The 24,710-nt window shown below is 40.1% G+C and overlaps 3 protein-coding genes across 3 annotated transcripts; 2 read left to right on the plus strand and 1 right to left on the minus strand.

The window, feature by feature from the left end:
* The first annotated feature begins 1,733 nt into the window (after positions 1-1,733).
* LOC119731818 lies at positions 1,734-4,337 on the plus strand. The gene is made up of 2 exons (XM_038205090.1): positions 1,734-3,337; positions 3,688-4,337. The coding sequence occupies exons 1-2, from the start codon at positions 1,750-1,752 to the stop codon at positions 4,335-4,337; spliced, it is 2,238 nt and encodes a 745-aa protein (XP_038061018.1). The 5' UTR covers positions 1,734-1,749.
* Positions 4,338-9,945: 5,608 nt separating this feature from the next.
* Positions 9,946-14,416, plus strand: LOC119732000. The gene is made up of 5 exons (XM_038205346.1): positions 9,946-10,174; positions 12,102-12,182; positions 12,562-12,653; positions 13,234-13,356; positions 13,573-14,416. The coding sequence occupies exons 1-5, from the start codon at positions 10,108-10,110 to the stop codon at positions 13,693-13,695; spliced, it is 486 nt and encodes a 161-aa protein (XP_038061274.1). The 5' UTR covers positions 9,946-10,107; the 3' UTR covers positions 13,696-14,416.
* On the minus strand, positions 14,008-21,770 carry LOC119731999 (hypoxia-inducible factor 1-alpha inhibitor-like). Its single transcript, XM_038205345.1, has 9 exons — positions 21,423-21,770; positions 19,896-19,974; positions 19,319-19,490; positions 18,783-18,931; positions 18,193-18,338; positions 17,793-17,899; positions 17,526-17,586; positions 16,873-16,983; positions 14,008-16,011 (listed from the first exon to the last, which is right to left on the minus strand). The coding sequence occupies exons 1-9, from the start codon at positions 21,540-21,542 to the stop codon at positions 15,937-15,939; spliced, it is 1,020 nt and encodes a 339-aa protein (XP_038061273.1). The 5' UTR covers positions 21,543-21,770; the 3' UTR covers positions 14,008-15,936.
* Between the last annotated feature and the right edge of the window lie 2,940 nt (positions 21,771-24,710).

Raw genomic sequence — 24,710 nt, forward strand, 5'->3', positions numbered from 1 at the left:
GAATTATTTGATATTTTTTTACGGATAAGGTATTTATGAATGGGAATAAATATGTGCTCGGTCGGTATTTATCACTCTGTTTAATACCGCTTAGAGTCTGGGTGCTGATAATTACCCTCGCCTCCGGCTCGGGTAATTATCAGCACCCAGACTCTAAGCGGTATTAAACGAGTGATAAAAACCTCCGGAGCACACATTTATTCCCTTAGTCAAGCCCATTGGCATGCATGGTACAAGCATGGAGAATAGAATGTACAGGACACAATTGTGGGTGCATGGCTTGATTGATACGGTTGAGATACATTGTGTGCATGAACGATACAAGTGTATGTCATACCAAAAAGTACAGTTTCCTCGTGCATGTGTATTTCAAAATTTGTAATTCAACATGACAGCACCAATACACTCTAAAACAACTTAGTCAAAATATTGACTGAATGATATATTATTCATATTATGACTAGAAAAAGTAGTTGGATTTGACTCCAAGTTTAGTTATTTGCATAATCATTTCTCCTATAGACAGTATACTACTGACTAAAAACAGTTCTGTCAGATTGATCGATTTTCAGTTGCACTCAGCTGACCCTGAATAGTTAGTCAAATTTAACCGGTTTCTAGTCAAATCTGACTTTTGTTTTTAGAGTGTGCTGATCCTTGTAAAACCTGAAGTATTTGATTGATGGTCCTTCATAGTGGGGAGCATTATATCATGAAATCAGGCCTTGCACCTTTAAAGGTATAATCTAACTCTAAATTTGTATTGTGAAAAGTTAGAAATGAGACTTAGGACTTTGAACTTTAATACACCTTGATAGGTAAGCCTACAACGCCAAAGTTGATTCATATTAATCACTGTAAACAGATCATGGAATGATAAAAGCAACATTGAGAGTGCTGACCGAACAGTCCATTAAAATTCTACAGGAACTTAGAATTCAAACTTTAAGGAAAAACATTTAGACTTGGGTCTTGACTTTAATGAAACCAATGATTTAGGGTAATTATGCAACACTTTGGGACAATGCTGATGAAGTAGTGGTGTTTGAATGTTTGACAACATCTCACCATTTGTAATTAAGTGGGTTCAGTTTATTTAGATAATTAAAATGACCCTAAATCAATTAATTTTGCCAAAAAAATAAGATTGTTGCTTAAGAAGCGTTTTAAATAAGTGATGATCAGAAGAAAAACACAATTTGATTTAATTCGCGATTTAAATCAGTGATTTTAATCAATGTGATTTAAATAATCCAAACCTGATTTCGAGTTACATAAAGATTTAAACCATTGAGTAGCCTAATTCGAGGAAGCATTGTGTGGTCCGTCTATCATTTATTTATTGGTCGCAACGCTTAACTTGTTTGGATTCGGATTGGCCGCTCGGTTTGTCGGTATATCTTATTATATGTAGGCCTGTCGCATTCTTGGGGCGAGTTGGACCAGGACATGTATTATTTCTGTGTCTACTCATTTTGTTGCAATGAACGGGTCGTCCCCTAATTGTGTGCAACACTGTATTATCAATTGGCCATATAACGCATGGCGTCGCTGGTAGACATCGTACCCGATCACGTGACTAGTTTTAGTATTAGTTCAGTTGTTTGAAGCATACAAATTTAACTTTGCTGAATCTATACGGTAATTCCTCGGTTAATTTCAAGCTAAAGACTTTTCACCCTTAAGTAATTTGATGATCCCCTTTGTATTCCTCTTAGGGGTTTTCACTCGAGTCAAAGAGAAAGACAAATGGAAAAACAAGTCGAATCTGCTGCGATGGTGTTGAGTAAGATCAGTCGCTCTCACCTTGAGTGTAGTATCTGTCATGAGAAATACCAAGCACCCAAGCTACTCGATTGTCTCCATAGTTTTTGTGAGAGGTGCCTCGTGGCGTACAAGAAATCAACGGCTAAGTCTTCAGATATGATGCCATGCCCAGTTTGTAGGAAGGAGACCAAGCTATCTTCAGATGGTATTCCTGGCTTGAGAACCAACTTTCATCTCATGGGGATGGTGGATGACTTCACGCTCCAAGAGAAACTGACGCAGCAGAAAAGCTTCAAGCTGCTTTGCGAGCTGTGTCAGGATCAACCGAAGGCAGAGTTCAGATGCATGGATTGTCCATTCTTCCTGTGTGTCAACTGTCGTGAGGTCCACCGTCGTATTGCTGCTACTACCCATCACGATGTCTTAGCGCTTGATGCCTTACGGTCCGGTACCGTCAGTCTCCGATCTAAGGTAAAAGATGAGCCACCTTGCGAGAAACACCGAGGTGAGAAGATGAGGTTCTACTGCGAGACCTGCAAAGAATTGATCTGCAGAGATTGCACCGTGGTTGAACATCGCGAATCGGAGCACAAGTTCACGACTGTACATGATGCCGCTTCCCGCTTCAGGAAAGCTACCCAGGAGCGGATCGTCAAAGTCAAAGAAAGCTTAACGGCGCACAAAGAAACCCAAGTCGAGATGACCAAAATGGCCGATCAGTTAAACAAAACTGATTCCCTTAGTCATCAACAGGTGATCGATCAGGCAAACGAAGAAGGAAGCAAGATTGCCGAACGCGAATCCAACATCCGGAAAGACCTCTCCCGGCGTAAAAAGTTTCGTCTGAAAACATTGCAAATAAACGGGATTAGTTTTACCAAGTCACGACCCCAGGAATCGAAGTCGACGGAATCATCAAGCACAGCAGAGGAAAACATGCAGAAATACTCCCAAAGCTTAGAAGACAAGTTCGCTAAAGTTGACAAGGCACTCGTTACACTTGGACAGAACGTAGAAACGCTGATCAAAACTGATCAGGACATGCATTCTGTGATAGACAGCTTGAACGAAGAAGCTCTGAAAGATGCCAACGATGACAGATCCAAAGCTGCTGCCAGTAAAGACAAGCTGTCATCACAGATTCAAAGCACCTACGATCTGAGACAACAAGTAATCAAGGAGTTGGCAAAGATGACTGACGCGCAGATACAGCGCCTGAGCCACGCGTTGGATACCGCCAGTGACGTAGTCAAGTCTGCCTCTGACGTCGACTTCCTCAACCTTCACTCTGTGATTGACAGCGACCTGCAAAACCTTCTTGAGGAGAGTCCAGCTAACCTTCATCCCGGCTATCCGAAGATTGAGTTCAAGAGCAGCGATGATACTGGGCTGGGGGAATTAGTTGTTGGTGCGACATGGAAGTGGGAGAAAGACATGTCCTCAGCTGGTAATTATCTGGTGAGGAATTTCTGTGCGTTTACATCAGGCAGTAAAGTACTGGTAAGGACAGACGGCGGGCTCTGTGTTTGGGACACAACCAACTCATCAAAAACTGGGCAGGGCGTATCAGGTAAAGAGTTTAATTTCAAGTTGGTAACACACATTATTTCGTACTGCATATATGATGCTGAATGTCCATAACGATCGATGAAAAATCGAGCACGTTGGTGACGTGAAGGCCAAAATAATGTACATCTCCGCGACAAAAACATACCATCATCATTTACTTTTGAAATAATTAAACAAAGCCACTGATCACTTTCAAAGTGCGAGTAAGGCTAGCATCAACACAGTAATATTTAAAATGTAATAAGCACAAAAACTAATTGAAACGAACCCCAAAAACGCTTTGTTTACTTGTGATGATGATTTTGATCTGTCTGCCATTATTGAGTTCTTTTTAAACATTTTTATTGACAGGGGAAAGAATCGCCATGTTTCCTGATAATGCTTTCGTCTCAATGGATTCTTCCTATGTTCGCCTCTACGATCTGAATTCATCTTCGCCCAAGTCTCAGTTTAATCTCCCCAGCACCATCAAACAGGATGGCTCCGACAACGACACTACTCTCGGGCAGCCCATCAGCATTGCACACTACAAGGATAAGCTGCTCGTTATTGGGTACACTAATTGGCAGGGAGTCTTGGTACACGACTCGTCAGATGGCAAGGTCATCCACCAACTACCCATCAGCATCAAACCAGACTTCCTGACTTCTACCAGCCATGGGCGAATGCTGGTGGCGGCAAGGAGCCCGGCGGTCATCGAGGTGATTGACAGCAGAGGGGACGCTGTTGTTACCATACATCCCACCGTAGAGGGCGTTCCTGAAGGTAAGCAGGTAGGCTGTGTCGGTATGTGTCGTGATAAACGCGATACCATCTACGTGGCATTGTTGATAGATGGTGAGTCTAAGGTCCATGTTCACCAGTACAGCCCCTATGCTAACTTCTTAGGTTGTTCGATCCTGGATATTTCACCTCCTGTGTGTGGTATCGCTGTTACCGAGGAGGATCGGTTGGTACTTGCTGAAAATTATAAAATGAAAGTGTACGAAACAAAAGACTAGCTTATATGGGAGTTAAAAGTCACTCAAAAATGCCTCCCTAATGACAATTTACCGCAAGGTGTCTATCTAAAGGGACGTTTGTTGTAATTTTAATAGATACACAAAGTATAGTATGTAGAAGAAGCTTTTCTGATTGGTGAATTTTAATTTTTACCTATCTCCACAACGGTATGTTCAGCGGATGTTTACGCTGATTTAAGCATTTTCTTGTATAAGCACTACAACATGTACATGTAGTTTTAGTAAAAATTTGTGTTGTATAGTAGGCTAGAAAAGTTCACTACACACGTTTGTGAACAAAATATATGGCCTTAACTCCTCGCATGTTTATAATAAAGTGTGTAAAATGGTGTTACCCTTCAGCTATATATCCACGCGCTTTTTCGTTGAGAAATATACTTTTAATCCAGTTTGTTGAGAAAGGAGTTTTTAACTTTCTGCTTTCCAGGTTAAAAGAACAATTTTGAGAGGTAGGCTTTTTGTGCCTTTATTGGCTTGAAAATACAATTAACACGATAAATGGTCAGAATGATCTTTAAAAAAAGTAAAATTAGTATACGCTTTGAAAAAAATGCTGTTGTTGTGTAAGTAGCTACCTTGCAAAGGAATTTTCGAATACTTTTTTTTTCTTTTTTAATCGAGCCTTTGGAGTGCTAGTCGTCATTCTGTAAATACTTTGCTTTTCATAAAATGTCCTCATACGTGAGCTAGGATCGCCTAGGATCGCTGTGACAACCTATAAGGGTGCATCCTGTCAAAATAATTTACTACAAAGTATCTTCCTAAGGTATGGGGTGTTGGTGTTGTTGGTTTTGGTTGTTTGGTTTTTTTTTTTTTTTTTTGTTTGTTGTTGTTGCTGTTTGGGTGTTTGCTCTAGTCGGTTTCTGTACGTTTTTGCTGGTCAAGGGCGGATCCAGAACACAATTTTTTGGGGGGCCAAAAAAATTTTTTGGTCCCCCCAAAAAGTGGGTCAAAAAAATTACGGCGTAGGGTTTGGGGCCCGCTTAAGGGGCCCGAAATTTTTTTGGATTCTAGATGCTCTGTGGTGCGATCTGAGGCAATTTCTGACCACTTTGACCAATCTTATTTTGAGGAAAAGTTGGTGGTGTACTCATTGCCTGCCTTTATTGCGATGTCGCATAAAAAAAAAAAAAATTGGTTTCGTGGTTTTTTTTTTTGGGGGGGGGGGGCATGGCCCCCTTTGGCCCCCCCCCCCTGGATCCGCCCTTGTTGCTGGTCTATCGATAGTTTTGTCTTTCTGTTTTTATTATTTCTGAGTGTATCGGGCGGTTGGTTAGTTTTATGATTCTTATTGCTGTATTGGTTTTGCGTGAATTTATACACGACTTTGCTTTCTATTTAATTTGTTTTATTCTTGGGTTTAATAGAACCATACATTTATTTTGTCTTTTTGTTATGGGTCTGTTGATAGGTCGTCGTTTAGTATCAGGTTTTGGTTGGTTTTTGTCTGCCCATAATGCTCTTGTTATTGTATACTTGTCACCTTCTTACATTTTATTGTCTATATATCATTCATTACACATATTGTATATTTTAATGTATAGGTCCCTCATACGCAATTTTTTTTTCCATTCAGGCCAAAAAAAAATTAATCGGTCTCTGATCAGACCGAAGTTCCGGAATTGATGCGGCGACGCGGTTGGGTGTGGGTGTGCTTGTCTTACATACGCAGTGTGGACTTCCGAACAAAAGACGTCCACATAATGTAGGTAGCACCGACGAAGTGTGGACTTGCCCACGTCCACACAGTGTTTCCCCATTTCTGGAAAACAGGTTTAGAGGCATTTTTGGGTTAGGTTTATCAGTAGCAGAATGAAGAGAAACACTAAAGGGAATCATTGAAAAAAAATTGGGTTGTAAGAGTTTGCACAGTTTGAGAAAAATGAGTTTTTCCACTGGTGTTCCTTAACTACACGAAAAGAAAGGAAAGTCCACACTAGGTATGTGAAACAAGTCGGTGGGTGGGTGTGTGTGGGTGTGTGTGGGTGTGTGTTTTTTCAAGCTTGCATTTTACAGACAAGGTGGGTACTATTTTGCTTTTTTGTGTCCTCATTATACGTTGGTGTCCTCCATAATTTGCCTTGGTGCCCTTTATCATTTGCCTTGGTGCAATTTCCCCATTCCTTGGTGCTCCTTGGTACAAAAATTTGAGGAGGTGCGGCAATAGAGGGTGCTGTTGTAGCTTCCGTGTTAATTTGAAGAAAAATAAAGGTTGACGCGCATGATTAAAATCGACGCGCACGCTGACCAGAGACCGAGTATTTTTAATTTTTGTGGCCTTACATGTATCTTTTGCTGGTGTACTTTTGCTCTTAGGTTTAATGCGAATGTGATTGTATTGATATTACTTATAATTTACTAGTATTGTCACAGTATGTAGATTTGAAAGGTTCTTCATGTTTTTAATTAATTTTTTTTTCTTTTTGAATGATTGTTAAGCGCCTTGAACGTCGTTTTGAAGGATTTGGTGCTATTCGCAATTTTGATAAGATACGCATATAGCATGTACACGTAGAAGAAACTTTGGTCCTTTGTTTTGGTTAATTTTTATTTTTCCATATCTCTATACGGTATGTTCAACGGATGTTTACATTTTCTTTTTTGTATACATCTTTCTTTTGTTTGTAAACATTGACGCCATTTTATATACACTGCCGCAAGCGCATAAATTGAAGCCGAGGTTGGCCATTATGTTTCCAGAAAAAAAGGCCTTATAACGCCTTCAATACATAGTCAACAGGCATGTGTAGAAATTATGTTGTAGATTTGTTGACAATGTTGTATTTCCAAGTATCAAAATTATAATGTTTTGGTTATCTGTAATAATAACTCTTCTTCATTTTTGCAGTGTTGGACCTTCCATAGTTTTTCAACCCGTGGTTGGCAAAAATGCAGTTTGCCAACCAAGCGTAGAAAGGTCTTTAAGCACTACAACTAGATTTACTAAAAATGGTGGAGTATATATGTAAGCTTGAAACATTCACTGCATACGTTTGTAAAAAATATATAGCTTAAACCTCGCATGATGTAGTAAAAAGGGAGGTAAAATACTGATGCGCTTCAGCTACATATTCACAATATTATTATGAAACAGTTTAAAAATATAACATCGTGTAGAATAATAATTGTATTCCAGTTTGTTGTGAAAGGAGTTATAACTTTCTGTTCTCCGGGTTGAAAGACCACAGTCGAGAGATATATGTACTCTTGTTGGTTTGAAATTGCGTTTTTCACAAATTGGTAGAAATATTCGGAATGATAGTTAAAAAAAGTAGAATATGATCCTTCAAAATTAGTACGCTTAAAAAATGCTGTTTGTTATGTAAGTAGCTATTTTGCAAAGGAATGTCGGGATACTATTTCCTTTTCCTTTCTTAATCAAGCCTTTGGAGCGCTAGTCTTCATTCTGTAAATACGATGCTTTTCACTTAAAAAGGAAAAAAAATCCTCAAACATGCCTGTAGGGTTGCAAATAATATGGGCAATTTCACGGTTACTCACGTTACATTTTTGATGTACATTTGAGTTTCCTTGGGCTGTAATTACCTTACTGAAAAGGTTTAATAACTGTTATCCCAATGGTAGATAGAGTAGACCTAGTCCTACCTACCTAAGCACCAAAGATGACATCCAGAAAAATGTGTTATGTATGATAAACAAGACGCACAAAGTCGGTTACTCGCGTTACAAAAATGTAACGTGAGTAACCGTGGAATTGCCCTTATGGATGTCTAACTAGTGTGCCCTGGTATCAAACAGTGAACTTCCCACATGACATCTTATGCGGCGCCAGTCTAAAGTTGACAGTACTAGTCAGTGTTGCTCAAAACTCAATGGCTTTATTATTGCTGGAAATGCGTATAAACAAGGTAACACATCTCGAAAACCGTATTTTATTTCAACATTGTGAATGGAAGACATAATATGGATTTTCAAAGATCCAGACGTTTGAAATACACATAGTAAAAGATGATTTTTTTTTCTTCAGACGAAAGTGCACTATTATACAAATAATGAATATTTATGAGTGCAATGGTGAGAATATTTTTATGAGTTGAAGTTGAATGGAACATTCCATCTTTCAACGAATGAAAATATTCTCACCATATTGCACGAATGCAAAACATTCATTATTTGTTTTATATAACATCCATGTAGATCCTTTTCATTTGATTGGAGGATAAAACTTCAAGAACAAACAAAACTCACAAAATTGTATCATATTCACTTCTTTTGTTTGTTCAGGGCTCACAAAGGTTTAAAATTTAAATCATTGACGATAATGAAATTTAACCTTGTAAGTTCTTAAAATAATGGAAAAAATCATCACGGCAATTGTATCAACAATTCAAAGGCAAGTTTTGAACTGTTATAACGCATAGCGCCGGGCCGCTGCGCGTCTTTGAGAACGCGCAGCGTGCAATAGATCAAAAGGGATGGGACGAAAATGCACGGTGAATGGAACCAAAAATGCACCGTTATATGACGTAGGCCGGGTTCGAATGTCGCGTGACCTACAATCCTCCAATCAAATGGCAATTGGGATTTACTTGGGTGTTTTACAATATGGCATAATAGTTAATTTTGCAGTTGAAGCTTATTTGCCCTTCTGCCAGTACCACGATTGTCAAAATTGAGAGCACATTATTAAAATGAGGATTGTGATTCTGCAATAATGTATTTTTTCCATTTCTTTTTTACTGGATAGCTCGCGGTACTTAATTGCTATGCACTCCACTGTGTATACACATGCGGTAGTTAGACAGTCATGCAGGTGCCATGTCACGTGCGCGTATGGCGCGCAGTACGCATGCGTAAAGCGCACGTATGAAGTGCATGCGTTTCATAATAATTATGTGCACAAAGTTTATTATCCTGTCGGGATTTTTTTTGCATGCGCGCGCGTTGGCAGACCAGCGTTGACGAAAACTGTTTTTTTCCTCAAAAACTGCTCCTAATTGTTCATATTTAGTTATTCAGCATTTTCTTTGCAATCGATTACACACAAGTCATGTGAAGGGGTACAAGCATGCTAGACTGATTCTCTGACATTCTAATTCCCCAACGTCTATAAATTGCTTTGTTTCATCGTACGTGGGTCAGGGAACCGGACTACAAAAACGCGATTGGTTTCTTGGTTTGTCCAGCATCTACGAACCCAAAACGTGAAACAAGTCAGTGTAACAATATTTGCTTTAACATACTATTCCTCCAAATCCATTTATTTCTGAAAATTACATCAAACGCAAATGTTGTACATTCCTTTAAGTATTACCATAGAACGAACGACATACAAAGCATGCCCGTAATAACCTACCGCGCCCCGAACACACTATTTATTTTGTGAAAAATATATATATACGACTGTGGGATCTTTCACGTGAAAACCCCGGGGTTAAAGTGTTGCTAAAGCTCAGCCTTCGGATGACTGGAGAAACATAAAACCATAATTCCCAGACTTCGTCAAAAGAAACTGCCCATAGGCAAACACTCTTATTCAAATTTCCTTTCATGGAATGTTTTGTCTACTGCGACTCCCCTGTGGTTTTCTGATGACGCAATCAATAATCCGGGGTCCTGGGACGATTTCGTGTTTCACTTTCCCATCCCACGAGGTAGTGCACCGTGCAGTACTGCAGTGGTGACGCAGCAGAACTCTACTCTTTCGGTGAACAAAGTCGACTGGTACGTACTTGCACAACTTGTTTTGCCGAGGCCTTGAAAGTTCAACCGCACTAGTGGGATAAAAATGGCTGTTGGATATTACTGTCTGGTTGGTGTCCTTCTTCTGTCTGCTCTGGTGAGCGGGCAAGGGGGTAAGTCCATTTCATAAAGTTCCTTTGAGAAGGTAGAAACATGTAGGTAGGAAATGGTAGATTATGCATATATGCCTGTTCATCCGGTCTCCATCTTTGTCCATCGCTCATATTCGTTCAGTGCATGAAATTCCCCTGTGAAACCATGGTGGTGAAACTCATTGGTTTGAACATGGAGGTAGGAAACATAGTTGTGTCATCATGCCACTATACTGGAGCGGATTTCATACCTATTTTAATTTGTCTACGTTCTCCAATCGCAACAAATTTAACTTGGGATTGGATTGGACGGTTTAGTGAGCTGAAAATTATGCTGCTCTCAAATTTTAAAAATAGATCGGGGCGGAATGATGGACAATCCATGTGTAACATTCAGCACTCAAGAATAGATTCAAGAAAAGAACAGTGATGGGCGCTAGAAAAGCCAATGTTAACAATCCCCAGTTTCGAGTCGAAAGGGGAAGGGGGGGGGGCGGACTTGTGTGTTTTGATGTGTGCCCATGGGCGTCGTCGCCAGGGTTGTTTTCTAAAGGGGGAGGGGGCAAAACATTTTTTCCCCCAAAAATTCTTGTATTTCTCAACATATTCTCGATTTATCAGATTTAGAGGGGGGGGGGGGCAGGGACATTTTGCCCCCCCCCCCACCCATTAAATTTACACCAATATGACTTCGCGCCTCTATTTCTTTTGCTTTTCCTCTTTTTTGTTTCTTCTTTTTTTTGGGTGCTTTTCCGGGGGAGGGAAGCGCCCCCTTGCCCCCTCCCCCCTCGCGACGCCCATGTGTGTGCCGGTGTTTATGTTTAATTGTGTAAATTGAGGACACGTACACGCATGCAAAACAGCCTTTTTCTAATCGAGGACAGGAGTCCAATCCAGGACGTCCTCGATTGGAAAACGTGTACAAAACTAATGGGAGCTGTTGCGAGTATATACCTCAAAGAGGAACGGTAGGAAATCCTCGATTTACACAATATACAAACAGTGACGGGTTCCTTTTCCAAATAGCAATTAATTCTGGGCAATTAATCTCTGTGAGCTTATTCAAAGAAAATTCAAAGTTGTAGGGCGTAAATGGATTGCGTGCAAATCAAGTGTGAGTCATGGATACACCGTCCCCAAACCTTTCGACACATGTGCATTATAGCTTCCATTCAGCCAGCACGAACGTGACCTTTACAAGGGTTTATCAAACTATCAAGGTAGATGAATTGGTTGCACTTTGTATTAATGAAAAGGAAAGAATGTTGCAACATGACGCTACTTCAGCGGTTGTGTACAAAGTCTATGGAGAGTCAAGACAATTTCTAAGTATTTCCTAACAAAATTGGAAATGTTTTTTTCAGTCCCAGATTCATGTCTTTTCATCATTTTTGAAATGACCGACCTTCATTGGGATGATCTATGAAGAAAAAAAGCAGCGTCAAGTTGCAAAATTCTTTCTAAAGAAAATAGGCCTATATAACATTTGCAAACATCAAAAAACAAAACTACCAAATCGTTGTGAAAAACCTTGCTGGACTGTCTAAGCACCGTGTAAAATCATGGCCCCGGGTGTGCTATCATTTTCAAGAAAAGTTTTTTTTTTCTCGAATACTGCCCCCAATTTACCAGATTTAGTTAGTTTTGTTTGCGGGTACAAGCCAACTAGGCTGGTTCCCTGACCTTACACTACCCGACATCTATAAATTGCTCCGTTTCATCTTAAGTGGGGTGAGGGAACCAGACTACACAAAAATGATTGTTTTTTCATTTACCCAGCATCTTTACGAACACAAAACTCTTATGTCAGTGTAACAATATTTGCCATAAATACCAACCCCCCAAATCCATCCATCCATGAAAATTACAGCAAAATCAACGCTGTATATTCCCTGCAGTATAGGCCTAGCTCCCCAACTTTTCAGCAGTTATGTTTGTTTTTGATCAGATGTGCCAGTTGCAGGACAAGAAGAGCTTCCAGTTCAGAATGGGTTCTACCCTGAATTCCCTGAAATGATTCCTCCTATGTGTGAGTTTAAGATCCACTATTTCAATCTTAAGTGTTAAGTTGTACGGAAAGCAAATGAAATATGCTTGCCACTCTTGAAAGGATCTTGATATCTCGCTATTTTCTGATTGATATGTCGTACTGCGCGTGACCTCCGTATTACCCAAATCCATGGGATTTTAGGATATTTGTATACCACCCCTTTCACCCACCCCCCCCCCCAAAAAAAAACCCCATAAGAAACACACCTGGATTCGCAATAATTCAACTTATACTGATGATGGATTTGTTTGATTGAAAACAATGGAAACGATTGTATGTAAGGGCCATTTTCATTTTTAATCCTACCGCTTCTCAGGTGACGTGACTCGTTTATTTCCCTCACTATATTTTCCTTAAGTGGGTGGCATGGCACAGAACCCGTACTTGTGCAAGGCTTGCGAGGCCTTCATCGAATTCTTGAAGAATGCCACGGAGAATAAGCAACTATTGGTAAGCCTCCTTAAAAAAAAACTACTCCCGAATCTCAAGCACCGCAGTATATCACGACCTTGTAGGAATTGCATCGCAGCACTCTTGCATTGACGCAACACAATGCAGCAGGACCAACTCCCAACGTGTATGTTGCGGTGCTGGTCGTAAGATTGAAATATGTCTTTACTGTTGATTTCTAAGATGCCAGATTATGTGCTATGCAGATGAATAAATGCGGTGGTAGTACGTGAGCTAGATAATGACTTGCAGAATATATGCCTCATTGGAATAAAGTTCATATTTATGAATTGCAGATTAATACAGATGGATTCACTATACAAATTCACTACTTCTACCGAGTCGGCGGCAAGTTTATCAAAAGCTCCTACATGGAACTCACACTAATAAAAAGCACTGGACAAGGAAAAGGAACCGATCCCCAAATGGAACACAAAAAACCACAGTCTACCCCAAACATCATGTGCAGGAAGTTTACATTCTTATTATACCAGGCTAGAAATTACTGAGATCAGACATTTATAATGTAGTTGTTTCTTGGCGTAAGTTGTGTTTTTGTTTTGGTTCTTGTTGCGTTCAGGATGACGTGGTGACCCTTCTATTGCCTTTGTGCGACTGGGCTCCGTACCAGTATCATAACGCATGCATCGCTTACGTCCAGGCTATACCAGGATTGGTGAAGATGTACGCGGATATGTATTTGGTAAGAAAATAGGTACCGCGAAATAGTAGTACCCCTTGTCTTTGGTCAAGTTTCTTTTCTGTGATGGAGTGTTTTGGTTTCGTCTTTCTATCATATTTATGTCATTTTACGTCTTAAAATGTTAATTTATCTATTTGGCTTCAAGCCCGAGAGAAAAATAAATAAATGTAACTTATGTAAACCATGATATATGATTTTTTTGTGTTTTGCGAATAGAATCCTCAGACCGACTGTGCCGCCGTCTGCGCAGCATCGCGTATGGGCTACGACCCCAACGCCGTCCCCATGATGATGAACAACCTCGCGAAGATGATGCAGGGAAAGAAGCCAATCGGCTAAACAAATGACTGGAAAGAAGGCTGTCAGTCAAATATTAAGCTAATAATAGCGCGCAAGAAAATCTAGAAGCAAGAAAAACGAAAGCTTTATCCGTTGTTTTAAACTTCTTTTCACATCTTTTAGAAATCCAGTCTACGTAGTGGTATTAAACGCTGTCGCTTTGATAATTGTTTTATTCTCTTCCAAGTTTTCTTTCGCAAACAAACCAGTGAAGTGTTCAATTCTTTACTGTAGCTTCCTCCAGCAGATATACAAAACGTGACAAACCAGCTATCGATAACGCTCAAAGACTTGCTTACTAATCATGACAAATATGTGGAACATTTTTATACTTCACATTAAAAATGATGTTATGAAAGCATGATATACACTGGCTACATGAAAAAAACACTTGCATTCACGTTTAGAAAATCATCGTTTACGAGATAACTACATGTATTATTAAAAGCATATACTTATTGCTCTGATAGATCTAAGTAATTGCACAGTACACAGGCCTAAAGACTTAAAAGTTTCCACGTCAGAAGTTTTTTTGCTCTGTTGATAAAAAAAAAAGAAGCAAAAGGTTTAAAAATGCCTATCTCAGCGGAACAAAGTCACGAACATTTCAAATTAACGGCTTGAACAATCTCAACTGTCCCCCGAAGGCAATGTCGTATTGTTCTTTATTCCCGTGGCTGGAGTTAGCAGATACTCTATTAAAAGACCGACAGTAAAATAACACTTGTTCTTGTAGTTTCTTTTTGAAAATATGGATTACCCTCCTTCAGCACTAAACGTTTCGATTTATACAAGGTTAAATCAGTTACAACTTGAATATGTGTACATGAGGTACAAATGTCATTTGTCTGTAATTCTAACAGGCCTACCTGTCTATCTGCGGCTCTGCAAATAACCGACTGTGTCCTATACGCGATTTCCGTGTTTTAGAAAAAAAAAAGGAAGTTCATGTAACGACCTGCATCCGCGTCCGACTTTGGAAATTTCAGTAATAGGATAGCATGGCAAAACCATCCCGTATAAGCCTAAAAAAACACTGATCTTTCAAAAAATAGTTTTCATGACTACATGGCCTTATGAGTTTTACTTGAATGGTAAATTAGGAACAAAGAATTTCAATTTTGAAGGAAAAACCCGATTCAATGCGGTATTAAACTTAGATTAAAATTTTGTCAACCGAAAAGACCATCGCTATGGATCCAAAATCAGTCGTACAATCCTTTGCTGTGAATTTATAATACATCTGAAAATGGGAAGTATCGCCCGATCCCCAGACAATAAGCCACAAACAAAAACTGACAAGAATATCATAAATATTGTCAAGGTGGATATTCTCAATTAAAACTACAATCATCTAACATACAAACTCTTCAATGATTTGTTTTAGACATACATTTCCGGCAAAAAAAGTTTTATATTTGGCAGTAAAAATTCCAGAGCTGATTTTTCTTACAACGAACCACGAAAGCAAAAAAGAAAACTTTTAAGCACATGTACAAGTAACAAAATAGAATATAGCATCAATTGTAAAAATTGGAACATGCATCAAACCTGAATGCACACTAAATTATAGAGTTAAAAATTATTTTTTCAAGTTGATCTCATGACAAAATCAGTACATGTACATGACTATTCACAGTGTTCAATCAAAAATATCTCGAGAAAACCAAGAGATGGCAGGAACGCTCCGCAAAGTTTCTGAGGAAATGTTCACCCTTTCATGAAACGACTGACAAACTCAAATGCACCAGGTGTGCTTCGAACCTGGGACACAGAATTAAATCACAAAGGATGAAGGAGAACTGAGGTACTGCGATGAAATCTGGGAGGTAGTCATGACAGGCAATAAACTTGCTAAGCATTTTTTTGAATTAGCAGATTGATGAGATTGAGCCTAAGTACATAAAATCCCACCCTACCCATCCAAAAGATAACTCTCCAAATTATCTTCCCTTGGACTACAGATAGTACACATATGTAGACTGTATCACATCATCAACAAAAAGTATTCCCCGACTAAACAAAAAATTCGCTTTCTGACAAGGTCCTTTTAGCCAAATTACAATTGGATCTTTGGGCGAGAAGCGTAAGATACATTTCATGTACACAATGTATCGCCTGCTTATGTCTTTGATTTACACAACCTGAGACTTTTCTAAATATTTAGCACATTAATTTGCATGATTAGAAACAGATCAACTATTTACAGCTGTTGGCAATATGTTGTTGGTCTTCCTTGCTCTATGTTGGGGACATGAAGTCGCGTGTATCGGCGGGGTAACGTCCCTGGACTAACGTGTGAAGTAACGAGCCAATCTGTAACATGAGAATGACAGTTTCATGACAGTTTCATGACAGTTACAGATCAAATTTGTTGCACAAAAGCTGAAAAGGAGTGGAAAAAAAGGCCCTAGAATCTTATGTCAGTGATACCCTCAACTACATGACTTACAATTGACTTGTGATAACAATACTATCGAATACGGTGTTATGTCACTTTCAATAAACCTTATTGGGAATAAACATGTGCTTATTGAACAAAAATAATAAACCTTATTGGGAATAAACATGTGCTAGGGAGGTGTTAAACACTATGTTTAAGGCTGGTTGGAGTCTGCAATGCTGATAATTACCTGAGCTTAAAAATCAACACATTTAGGTCCAAAAGTCAAAATTAAAAATTTCCAACGATTTTGTTAAACAATTTTTACTTTTTGTTTTTCAAGACACCCCTCTAGCTATATAATGGATTGTCCAGCTCGCGAGTAAGACCACTCCTTTTATGGAGATTGGCGCACGTACTGCACGATGATGTGCAGATGCAGCAGTGGTGTGTGCGTTGTGGGTTTAGGACTATGAAATACTGACTCACTAGTAGTATTGCGCATGCCTACGTCAGGATTGCGAACGTTCAACCAATGGTAAAAGGCACTGGATTTCATAGGAGTCCAAATTACATGTGACACTGGAAAAGTGTTTAAGACCAGCCAGCCATGTCTTTTTCATCCGTTTAAGACCGGCCATGTGACAGGCTCTCAACCAATAGGAATGGGTAAACTGTCTTAGGTGTTTATTAACAGAAGTTCAGATTATCGTAGAGGGCCAGTGAAAATCTAACAGCTAAATCAAATTGATTCCCATTGGACAACTGAACTGAATGTGAGAAAACCAACTCGCCTCTGCAGGATCTTTAAGAGCCTCGCCCAACATCTTCTCAATGTTTCTCATGATACACACTTTCTGCTGAGGTGACAAGGGGTAGGTGATGGTCTGAGGTATCCGGGAGGTCTACAGCAACAAAAATCGAGGTACAGAGTAAATCCTCAAGCTAAATGTGCTACTCTCACAGTCTGTTATGACTAACAACAGAATTACAGTCATTTTGGAGTTGGTACTTGAATTATGTGGAGTGACGTGATCTGCAGTCGTCTTGTCTATTTTGAAGTTGATGCAGATTGTGGATCCATTCCACATGTCCTTGGGCAAGACCTTTGTCAAAATTGCTTCTTCCCACTCGGGAGACGGGAGTAAAACAACGCAGGGATGCTTATTATGTTTGAATACGCCGTTTGCTCCGAAATCGGAGTGTTGAGTTGTATTGCCCCCTAGGAGCTGAGATGGTCTAAGGAATGATTTATTGGTACGATGAGCAGAGGTAGGTATAATGCCAATCACTTTGATTTTTTTCTGCAAGCGCCAGGGAACTACCACTGTTGTTATAAACCACTAGTAACTGACTAGTGTTATTTTACCGAGAGACCAAGTAAGATACCACTAATCTTTTGGAAATAAGAATTTTGACATTCGTACAGAAATAGAAGCAGAATTACCTTGTACCAGAAGGTGACAGAGACGGTTTCACCACCAAGAAGTGACTCTATATGATGCCACCTGTCGAAAACATAAAACAGGTGGATTGATTTGGTTAATTGGTTATCAATAGCCCAGATAATTGCTGGCAAATTAACCTTGACTCCCTAGGCTCTTTTGCTAGGAACCTTCCTAGCAAAAAGTCTTCTTTTAACATTATTTCAAAAGTGTGCAGGATATGCAGGATTAAAAAAAATCCGAAAGAAAACTTATCAACGAGTACTTACCAGTACATTGGAATGTAGATGACATCACCAGGTCCCACGACGGCTTGCAAACCTTTGGCATTTCGGAACTTTGGAAACTTTTCGTAATCTGGATTATCAAAATCAACCTGCACAAAAATATAGAAAAATTGAAGTTAGTTTGAAGACCTTATCTGAATAAAATAAACAGGTGTGACAAACTGGTACAGAGCAGGGGTGGGGACAAAGAATTGGATGAGGTGTCACAGTGGGGACTAATTATCTTCTATTTTGACAATTTGATTGATTGGGGGGGGGGGGTAAACAGAGACCCCTCCAAAAAGGGGGGGGGGGGGGGGGCTCGCCTGGCTCTGCCTATCTCAGGGGGTTGACAGGGAATGGGTGCAGCACCAACACTGACTGGGGGGAGGGAAGGGCTTACCTGGCTCTGCCTATCGCAGGGGTGGTTGACAGGGAATGGGTACAAACACCCAAACTGACTGGGAGGGAACATGATGACCCTCTTGTAGCCTTGCACCTGAGCAAATAGGTTCTCCTGTTCGTCATAGTGGGCTGGGGTCACATTGCCTGGTGATTAACAATTGAAGAAATAAAGTGTAAATAACTCTGAAAGGCTGAATTATATGATTTTTTTGTAAAACCAATTTATAGCATTGAGGTCGATTTATTTCTACAGAAGGGCTCTATATAGTTGTACAGGGCTTGGCCTATCTGGTACCCTGCAAGTGCTAATTATGTGCCTGGCTAGTGACTGACTGGGATCTGGCAAATATCTGGCTAGTGCATGGCTTTTATCTGGCTAGTATCTAGATAATATCTGGCTGGTTTATGACTAGTATCTGGCTAGTATAGGAGTAGTATCTGGCTGGTATATGACTAGTATCTGGCTGGTATATGACTAGTATCTGGCAAGTATATGACTAGTAACTGGCTAGTATCCAGCCAACAACCAGATAGTGCCAAATCTAACATCTGGCTTGTATCTGGTTATTATCTGGCCGGTCTACATACCTTCCATTGAGATCAGCAAGAGGTTGGAGGTCAGTGGTCCCCAGTCGTGAGTCCTCTGCTGAGCCGTCACCCAGGACCAATTGAAATTAACAAAGTCGTCGACTATGGCCGTCCCTACCGTGTCATTCAGAGCCTGCTGCAGGTATAACCTTGATAAATGCACAAAGAGAAACAGAAAAAAAGGATGAAAGTTTTGTCATATTCATTTTACTTCTTTTTTAGTAGCGACATTGAGCGCTCCTAAAAAGGGCACAGGCACTGTTGCTAAAACATATGAAAACAGCAAGAAAGACACAGGAAGGACAATGAAGAAAAATTGATGTTTAGATAAGGGAGGCAAAGCCTAAAAAAATATACAAAACCCTTTTGTTTTGGGGAAAAGGTTAATGAGGTGAGGGTTTGAAAGGACAACGGGTTTTATCAAACTAAGTTTGACAAAAATAATATTCCAATAACCTAGGAAAGAAAATGCTGGGTCATCCATCTTTTAACTTTATCAAAGCAATTTGCGAAATGTTTCACTGACAACCACTTACCGACTATCCTCAGGCTTAGATGTTCGGAACCGATGAACAAACTCCGGGAATGTCATATCCACTGCGTGCATCTGAGGCTCAAAGTCCTTGCAGTTCGCAGCCTTTTTGGGGTCATAGTACATGAACTTGTGACCTGTGCCCTTGGCCGCAAATACATTGAACATACACTGGCCTGAAGGGGACGAACAAATAAAAGGTGAGATACACATTTTGACTGGTTCCAAAAAGTTTGTCTTCACTTTTTGTGTGCACAATTTACAATTGTGGTATTAAAGCTTTAGTGTATATTTAATGATTTCCCTAACTCTCAGTAATGCAGTGGTGCACATGAAAGTGTTTGGTGCATCAAATCCGTTGGTCATGACCTGGAAGCGAGAACTCGCGTTTAGAGCATGCTCTCAAATTTCTTGGCAATGCAAGATCCTACCTTGCGTGAAATTACAGAAAGCTTTGTATGTGAGTGTCTATAATACTGGCGAAATGATGTGCGGCGTGATAATTTCAAGTGTATTTACGCGAATTAGTGTGGCATTGTTATTGACGCCACGTTTACGGGTCTAAACCTTAGCATGCTTACCTAAGTGTTCTTGGAGGTAGTCTAGGTTCCATTTCAGAGCTGGTTCTGCAAGCTTTGAACCCGTAATAACCACTGGTTGCTGAAGGGGAAAACAGTACAGGTTTATAGTCAAAACATCATTCAGAATTTAAGCGAGTGCATTGCCAAAATGTCAACAAATGACATAAATGTGTGCAAAGAAATTGTACGGTAAATAGTTGGTTAAATTTTGATGTCAAACTCAAACCGTAATTTCACTCTCCGAGTATGAGTGAGATTACGAGGTTACATTACATATACAGTTGGAAAAAAATGTCTTCATGATCGATCTTATTAAATTTTAATGCATTTTCATTGAATATCTCTCTTCGTGCAAATGGTGCAACAAATAAACCCTTGAGAAATGTAGCTGGAGTTACCCAGCCCTGAGTTTTATCATTGGGTTGTCATCTAGGGCTGGAGCGCATTTTTCTCAAAACTTGTAGTATTTGCAAAAAAAAATTGGAAAATGTTCAATTTTGTCCCCGTTACACACTAATTGCAACTGCAACTCACCCCAAACTTGCCTGGAATAACCATTACACAGGTCCTTGAAGTAAAAAACGATCCACGATGAAGATTCAGCCTACAATTGCAGTGAAAACAGGAGGAATAACCGCTAACTTGACAACCTTGCTGGATTGGCCAGGACCGCTATTGGTTTGTGCACAAAAAAAATTGTGTACAATGAATGGCGGTCGATTAACAGGCACAGAGAGCGATCGCTGTCAACTACTCGTTTTGCCGGCTGCGCTGGCTGTTGGCGCCTGACGTCACGCGGAAGCGTATTACCCGATGACTGTTTCATGCACTATTGGTTGCGGTTCCAGTACCAAAGCTGTGATGCGAGTGGTTAACCTTATACTAGTGCATGAAACAGTCATCGGGTGTTACGCTTCCGCGTGACGTCAGGCGCCAACAGCCAGCGCAGCCGGCAAAAACGAGTAGTTGACAGCGATCGCTCTCTGTGCCTGTTAATCGACCGCCATTCATTGTACACAATTTTTTTTGTGCACAAACCAATAGCGGTCCTGGCCAATCCAGCAAGGTTGTCAAGTTAGCGGTTATTCCTCCTGTTTTCACTGCAATTGTAGGCTGAATCTTCATCGTGGATCGTTTTTTACTTCAAGGACCTGTGTAATGGTTATTCCAGGCAAGTTTGGGGTGAGTTGCAGTTGCAATTAGTGTGTAACGGGGACAAAATTGAACATTTTCCAATTTTTTTTGCAAATACTACAAGTTTTGAGAAAAATGCGCTCCAGCCCTAGATGACAACCCAATGATAAAACTCAGGGCTGGGTAACTCCAGCTATGAGAAATGCACAGCATGACCTCCATGACCTCACTCAGGTAAAATCTCGCACAGGTTAACTGTGGGAAAACGACTGTGCATACTCTCTATTAGTCCCGTGAACGTGGCGTTAGTTTACAACCTTACAAGCCACGTTCAAGGGTCTAACTCTATATAAGATGTTATTTTTTCACGAAATAGATGCAATACATTCTCACCGTTTGCGCAATACATCTCCCAACTTCTGGGTCGTTTACGTCCAATCGGGGGATGTTTTCCAAAGGAAACGGGTACTCCCTGAGCTGAGAAGCGTCCCATTCTCCTCCGGTCGACGTCATTTCAGATAATTTGGCTGTAAACTCATGGATTTATTTGAAAAAAAGTCCTTGATTTGCAACCAAAAATAATCAGCTCATCACAGCACTGTGTATCTCCGTGTATTGAAAGGCAAGGATAGTATCAGGCGACTATAAACACTTCAACCTCATGTCCAATTTACGCATCTCTCATAAAGAAATCGCGTGTCACATGTGCAGCTACTGGGTACGTTGCAAAGCTATAAATAGACGAGTAAGTCTTCTATCCACTCTCGTTGTAATGTCACTGAATACCTAGGGGGGAAGGCAACCAGACTAAAAGAGCATAAACAAAACACATGCGGGCAGGGTTGATCACTATTTTGGTCAAGTAGGGCGTACGTGCCATTTTCAACCACAGCAAAAGTGACCTAATTTTTTTTGGCCTACGTGCGCGAACCGTTGAAATTACGTGTAACCGCAAGTTCAAGTTGATCATTTGCTACAGGTCATTGGCCACGACTTCTGACATTTATCCCGGGTTGGGTGAGTATTCTTTGTTGTCAATTAAAGTGCTCCCTGAGGACAATTGCAGTGGAAGAGACGTTACAGTGATAAAAAGCGACGATTTTTCAAAGGACTGAAAAGCTACCTGTTTTCTATCATATTATATGGTTCCTTTTTGTGCATCCTCCATTAGAGATGCACTCTTGGAAAAAATGGTCCGGTTAACATTGTTAATTTCTTATGAGGACTGCGGTTTGGCCGAAGTCAAGAGCGTGATCGGCTGACTGATAAGGTTTACGTACAAAACCCCGAGCCAACGAGGTTTTTGTATAGAAAGCTGCCGGACCACATTTTGCGAGAGTGTGTCCGTATAATGCTTGAAGCCTGCCGGTAATGCTGAGCCTGCATATTGTTGATGTACCCTAACGGCGCGGCCCCTAACGTGGCGCACTTTGATTTTTCGCCTGTAGCGCCTAGCTAGAGCAAAAGTTTTAACTGAAATTTCACAGAAAGTGAAATTTCATCAAGTTCTAAACACTCCCGTTCATAAATCGCGAGTTTATTTACCCGTTACAAAATTAAAAGAAAACATTATTTTGGCGTGATTTTCCGATTTTATTTTCAAGTGCAAAGTGAACCCTTTAAAAATGCCCCGAAAAATAAGAAAATAATTTTCTGACAAACATCTGGCTGGGTTTGTAAGTAAAGATAATAATGATTTATCAGAATTTATCAAGTTTACAGAAATTCTTAAATGTTAATTTGGAATTTTCCGATATTTATTCAAGTGCGCCACGTTAGGGAACACTCCGCCAATTTGTGCCCAATTTCCGGACGAGACCGTTTTTGCATTTCGGATTAAATTTTATGAAACCGAAATTGTACACAGAGGTTAAATAGCAAGCATTAAAAAGGTAAAAGTACCAGTATTTCACTGCATGAATTTGAGGTTTATCAACAAAGAGGTTTGGAAACACTACACGAGGAAAGTTGGGTAAGCTTCGAAGTGCGCCACGTTAGGGAACACGACTCCAAAGTTACCAGTGACATCCTACATTTTCTCGTTCAAATAGGACCCATTTTTGGACCCTAATTTTATCAAATCTGCTCTCAGATAATAGCCCAAAAGCTAGGGAGATGATCCTCGGCTATATTCGCACGATTCCACCGATTTTTAAACTAGACGGTCTCGTTTTTTACAAAAAATTGCGGGGGCACTTGTTATGCAAATTAACGACTCGCGTAGAAATGTTTGAAACCCTAATCAAAATTATTGCGCCCGCTGTCGGTCTTATTGCGCCATATTGCGCCAAAAATGTGCTCGTTTATTCAGAAATTCATGAAGCATATTCAAACTGATTGGATGTTTCCAAAGTGTCTTTCCCATTTGCAAAAGTTCTTTTTAAAAGCCCATCAGCGAGTCCGGCCTCCGCAGAGGAGCTCATTCCAATGCAAATTATTGTTACTGTATGTTTCACCAGTTTTATCTGAACAACGATTGTAATTTGTATTTAATAATAATAATAACAATAATAATTTGAAACATGAATACCTTTGTCTATAAGTGCTAACCAACGTCTTGGTAAAAGGTGCAATTTCGATCACATACCGGTAATAGATTTTGATGCGCCTACGGGCCTATACGTTCCGCTATTGTAAGCTATAGGTCAGCTTATGTAATTTTCAAACTGCAGATGATGTCTCAAATTATAATTGTCCTTAAGCCTGTGGATGGATGCTAATTAATACGTCCGTTTCGTAATTGTAAATAAACATGAAGTGCACGCCCCTCGACTTTTTTTTCTCCCCGCGTCCGCCCCCGGAATGCAGTCACACGAGCGATACAAGATCGGCAGAGCTAGAGTAGCCAAACTAGTGACACTGAAATATACGCACAGATTTCATTCAGCGAAACGAATATTCTTTGACATTAGAAAATAATCATGTCCTATCTTCTTAATGAAACAGTCCAGTGATTCTAGAAGAGTTGAAAATAGCCGGAAAAATGAATGGTTCAACCTAAGAAATCGTGAGATTTCCAGTTTTCCGAAGAGCTAACGTGCATGATCGGTAAGACTATTATTTTCCAGTCTGTTTGTTTTTGGAAAGCAATAATTAGTTGCCGATGTTGGTCTTTTCTGTCGTCTGTAATATTAAGATATTTGACAAAACATGACGGACGCATTTAGTACGCCACATGCACAAATGAATAAAGGTAAACTTAGGCCAAAAAAAAAAAAGTCTCCGGTTTCTGGTATGGAGCTTGCCCAAAAAGTGGTGCGGCGACGCGGCTTTTGTTTTTTTTTGCTACAAATGTCGGCTGATGACTGCAAATGGTGCCCGACTAAACTAATTAGTGCAAATATTATGGGAGATCAGAGAGGCTACATAAAGCTTATTCTCGATCATAACCCCATCTAAAAACACGTTAAAATTGTGCAGCAGCAGGATTCCAGTCAAACCAGTGAGTTTGGCGGTTTTGAGACATCATCTTTCATTGAAAAAAAAAAACTTTTTCAATTTGCCGACGCGCATGGCTACGGCGACGCGCGCGCATACCAGAAACCGGAGACTTTTTTTTTTGGGCCTTATGACCGCATTTTCTGCCTCAAGGAACCGGTTCTTGTTGTTGCTGACGAGTTAGGATGTACAGTTCGTGGAGTTCAAATGGCTGTGAATGGTACCAGGAGAAAAAGTAGAATG

This window comes from Patiria miniata, unplaced genomic scaffold (assembly GCF_015706575.1).
Source record: "Patiria miniata isolate m_02_andy unplaced genomic scaffold, ASM1570657v1 HiC_scaffold_24, whole genome shotgun sequence".
NCBI lineage: Eukaryota > Metazoa > Echinodermata > Asteroidea > Valvatida > Asterinidae > Patiria > Patiria miniata.

What these genes read in the sequence shown, in the direction of transcription:
- LOC119731818 (XM_038205090.1), top strand. Translation starts at nt 1,750, where the DNA reads ATGGAAAAACAAGTCGAATCTGCTGCGATGGTGTTGAGTAAGATCAGT. An exon ending in AACTGGGCAGGGCGTATCAG is followed by an intron (nt 3,338 to 3,687) that starts GTAAAGAGTTTA and finishes TTTTATTGACAG; the next exon opens with GGGAAAGAATCGCCATGTTT.
- LOC119732000 (XM_038205346.1), top strand. Translation starts at nt 10,108, where the DNA reads ATGGCTGTTGGATATTACTGTCTGGTTGGTGTCCTTCTTCTGTCTGCT. An exon ending in CGGAGAATAAGCAACTATTG is followed by an intron (nt 12,654 to 13,233) that starts GTAAGCCTCCTT and finishes TGTTGCGTTCAG; the next exon opens with GATGACGTGGTGACCCTTCT. An exon ending in TGTACGCGGATATGTATTTG is followed by an intron (nt 13,357 to 13,572) that starts GTAAGAAAATAG and finishes TTTTGCGAATAG; the next exon opens with AATCCTCAGACCGACTGTGC.
- LOC119731999 (XM_038205345.1), bottom strand. Translation starts at nt 21,542, where the DNA reads ATGACGTCGACCGGAGGAGAATGGGACGCTTCTCAGCTCAGGGAGTAC. An exon ending in GGAGATGTATTGCGCAAACG is followed by an intron (nt 19,975 to 21,422) that starts GTGAGAATGTAT and finishes TTTCCCCTTCAG; the next exon opens with CAACCAGTGGTTATTACGGG. An exon ending in TCTAAGCCTGAGGATAGTCG is followed by an intron (nt 18,932 to 19,318) that starts GTAAGTGGTTGT and finishes GCATTTATCAAG; the next exon opens with GTTATACCTGCAGCAGGCTC.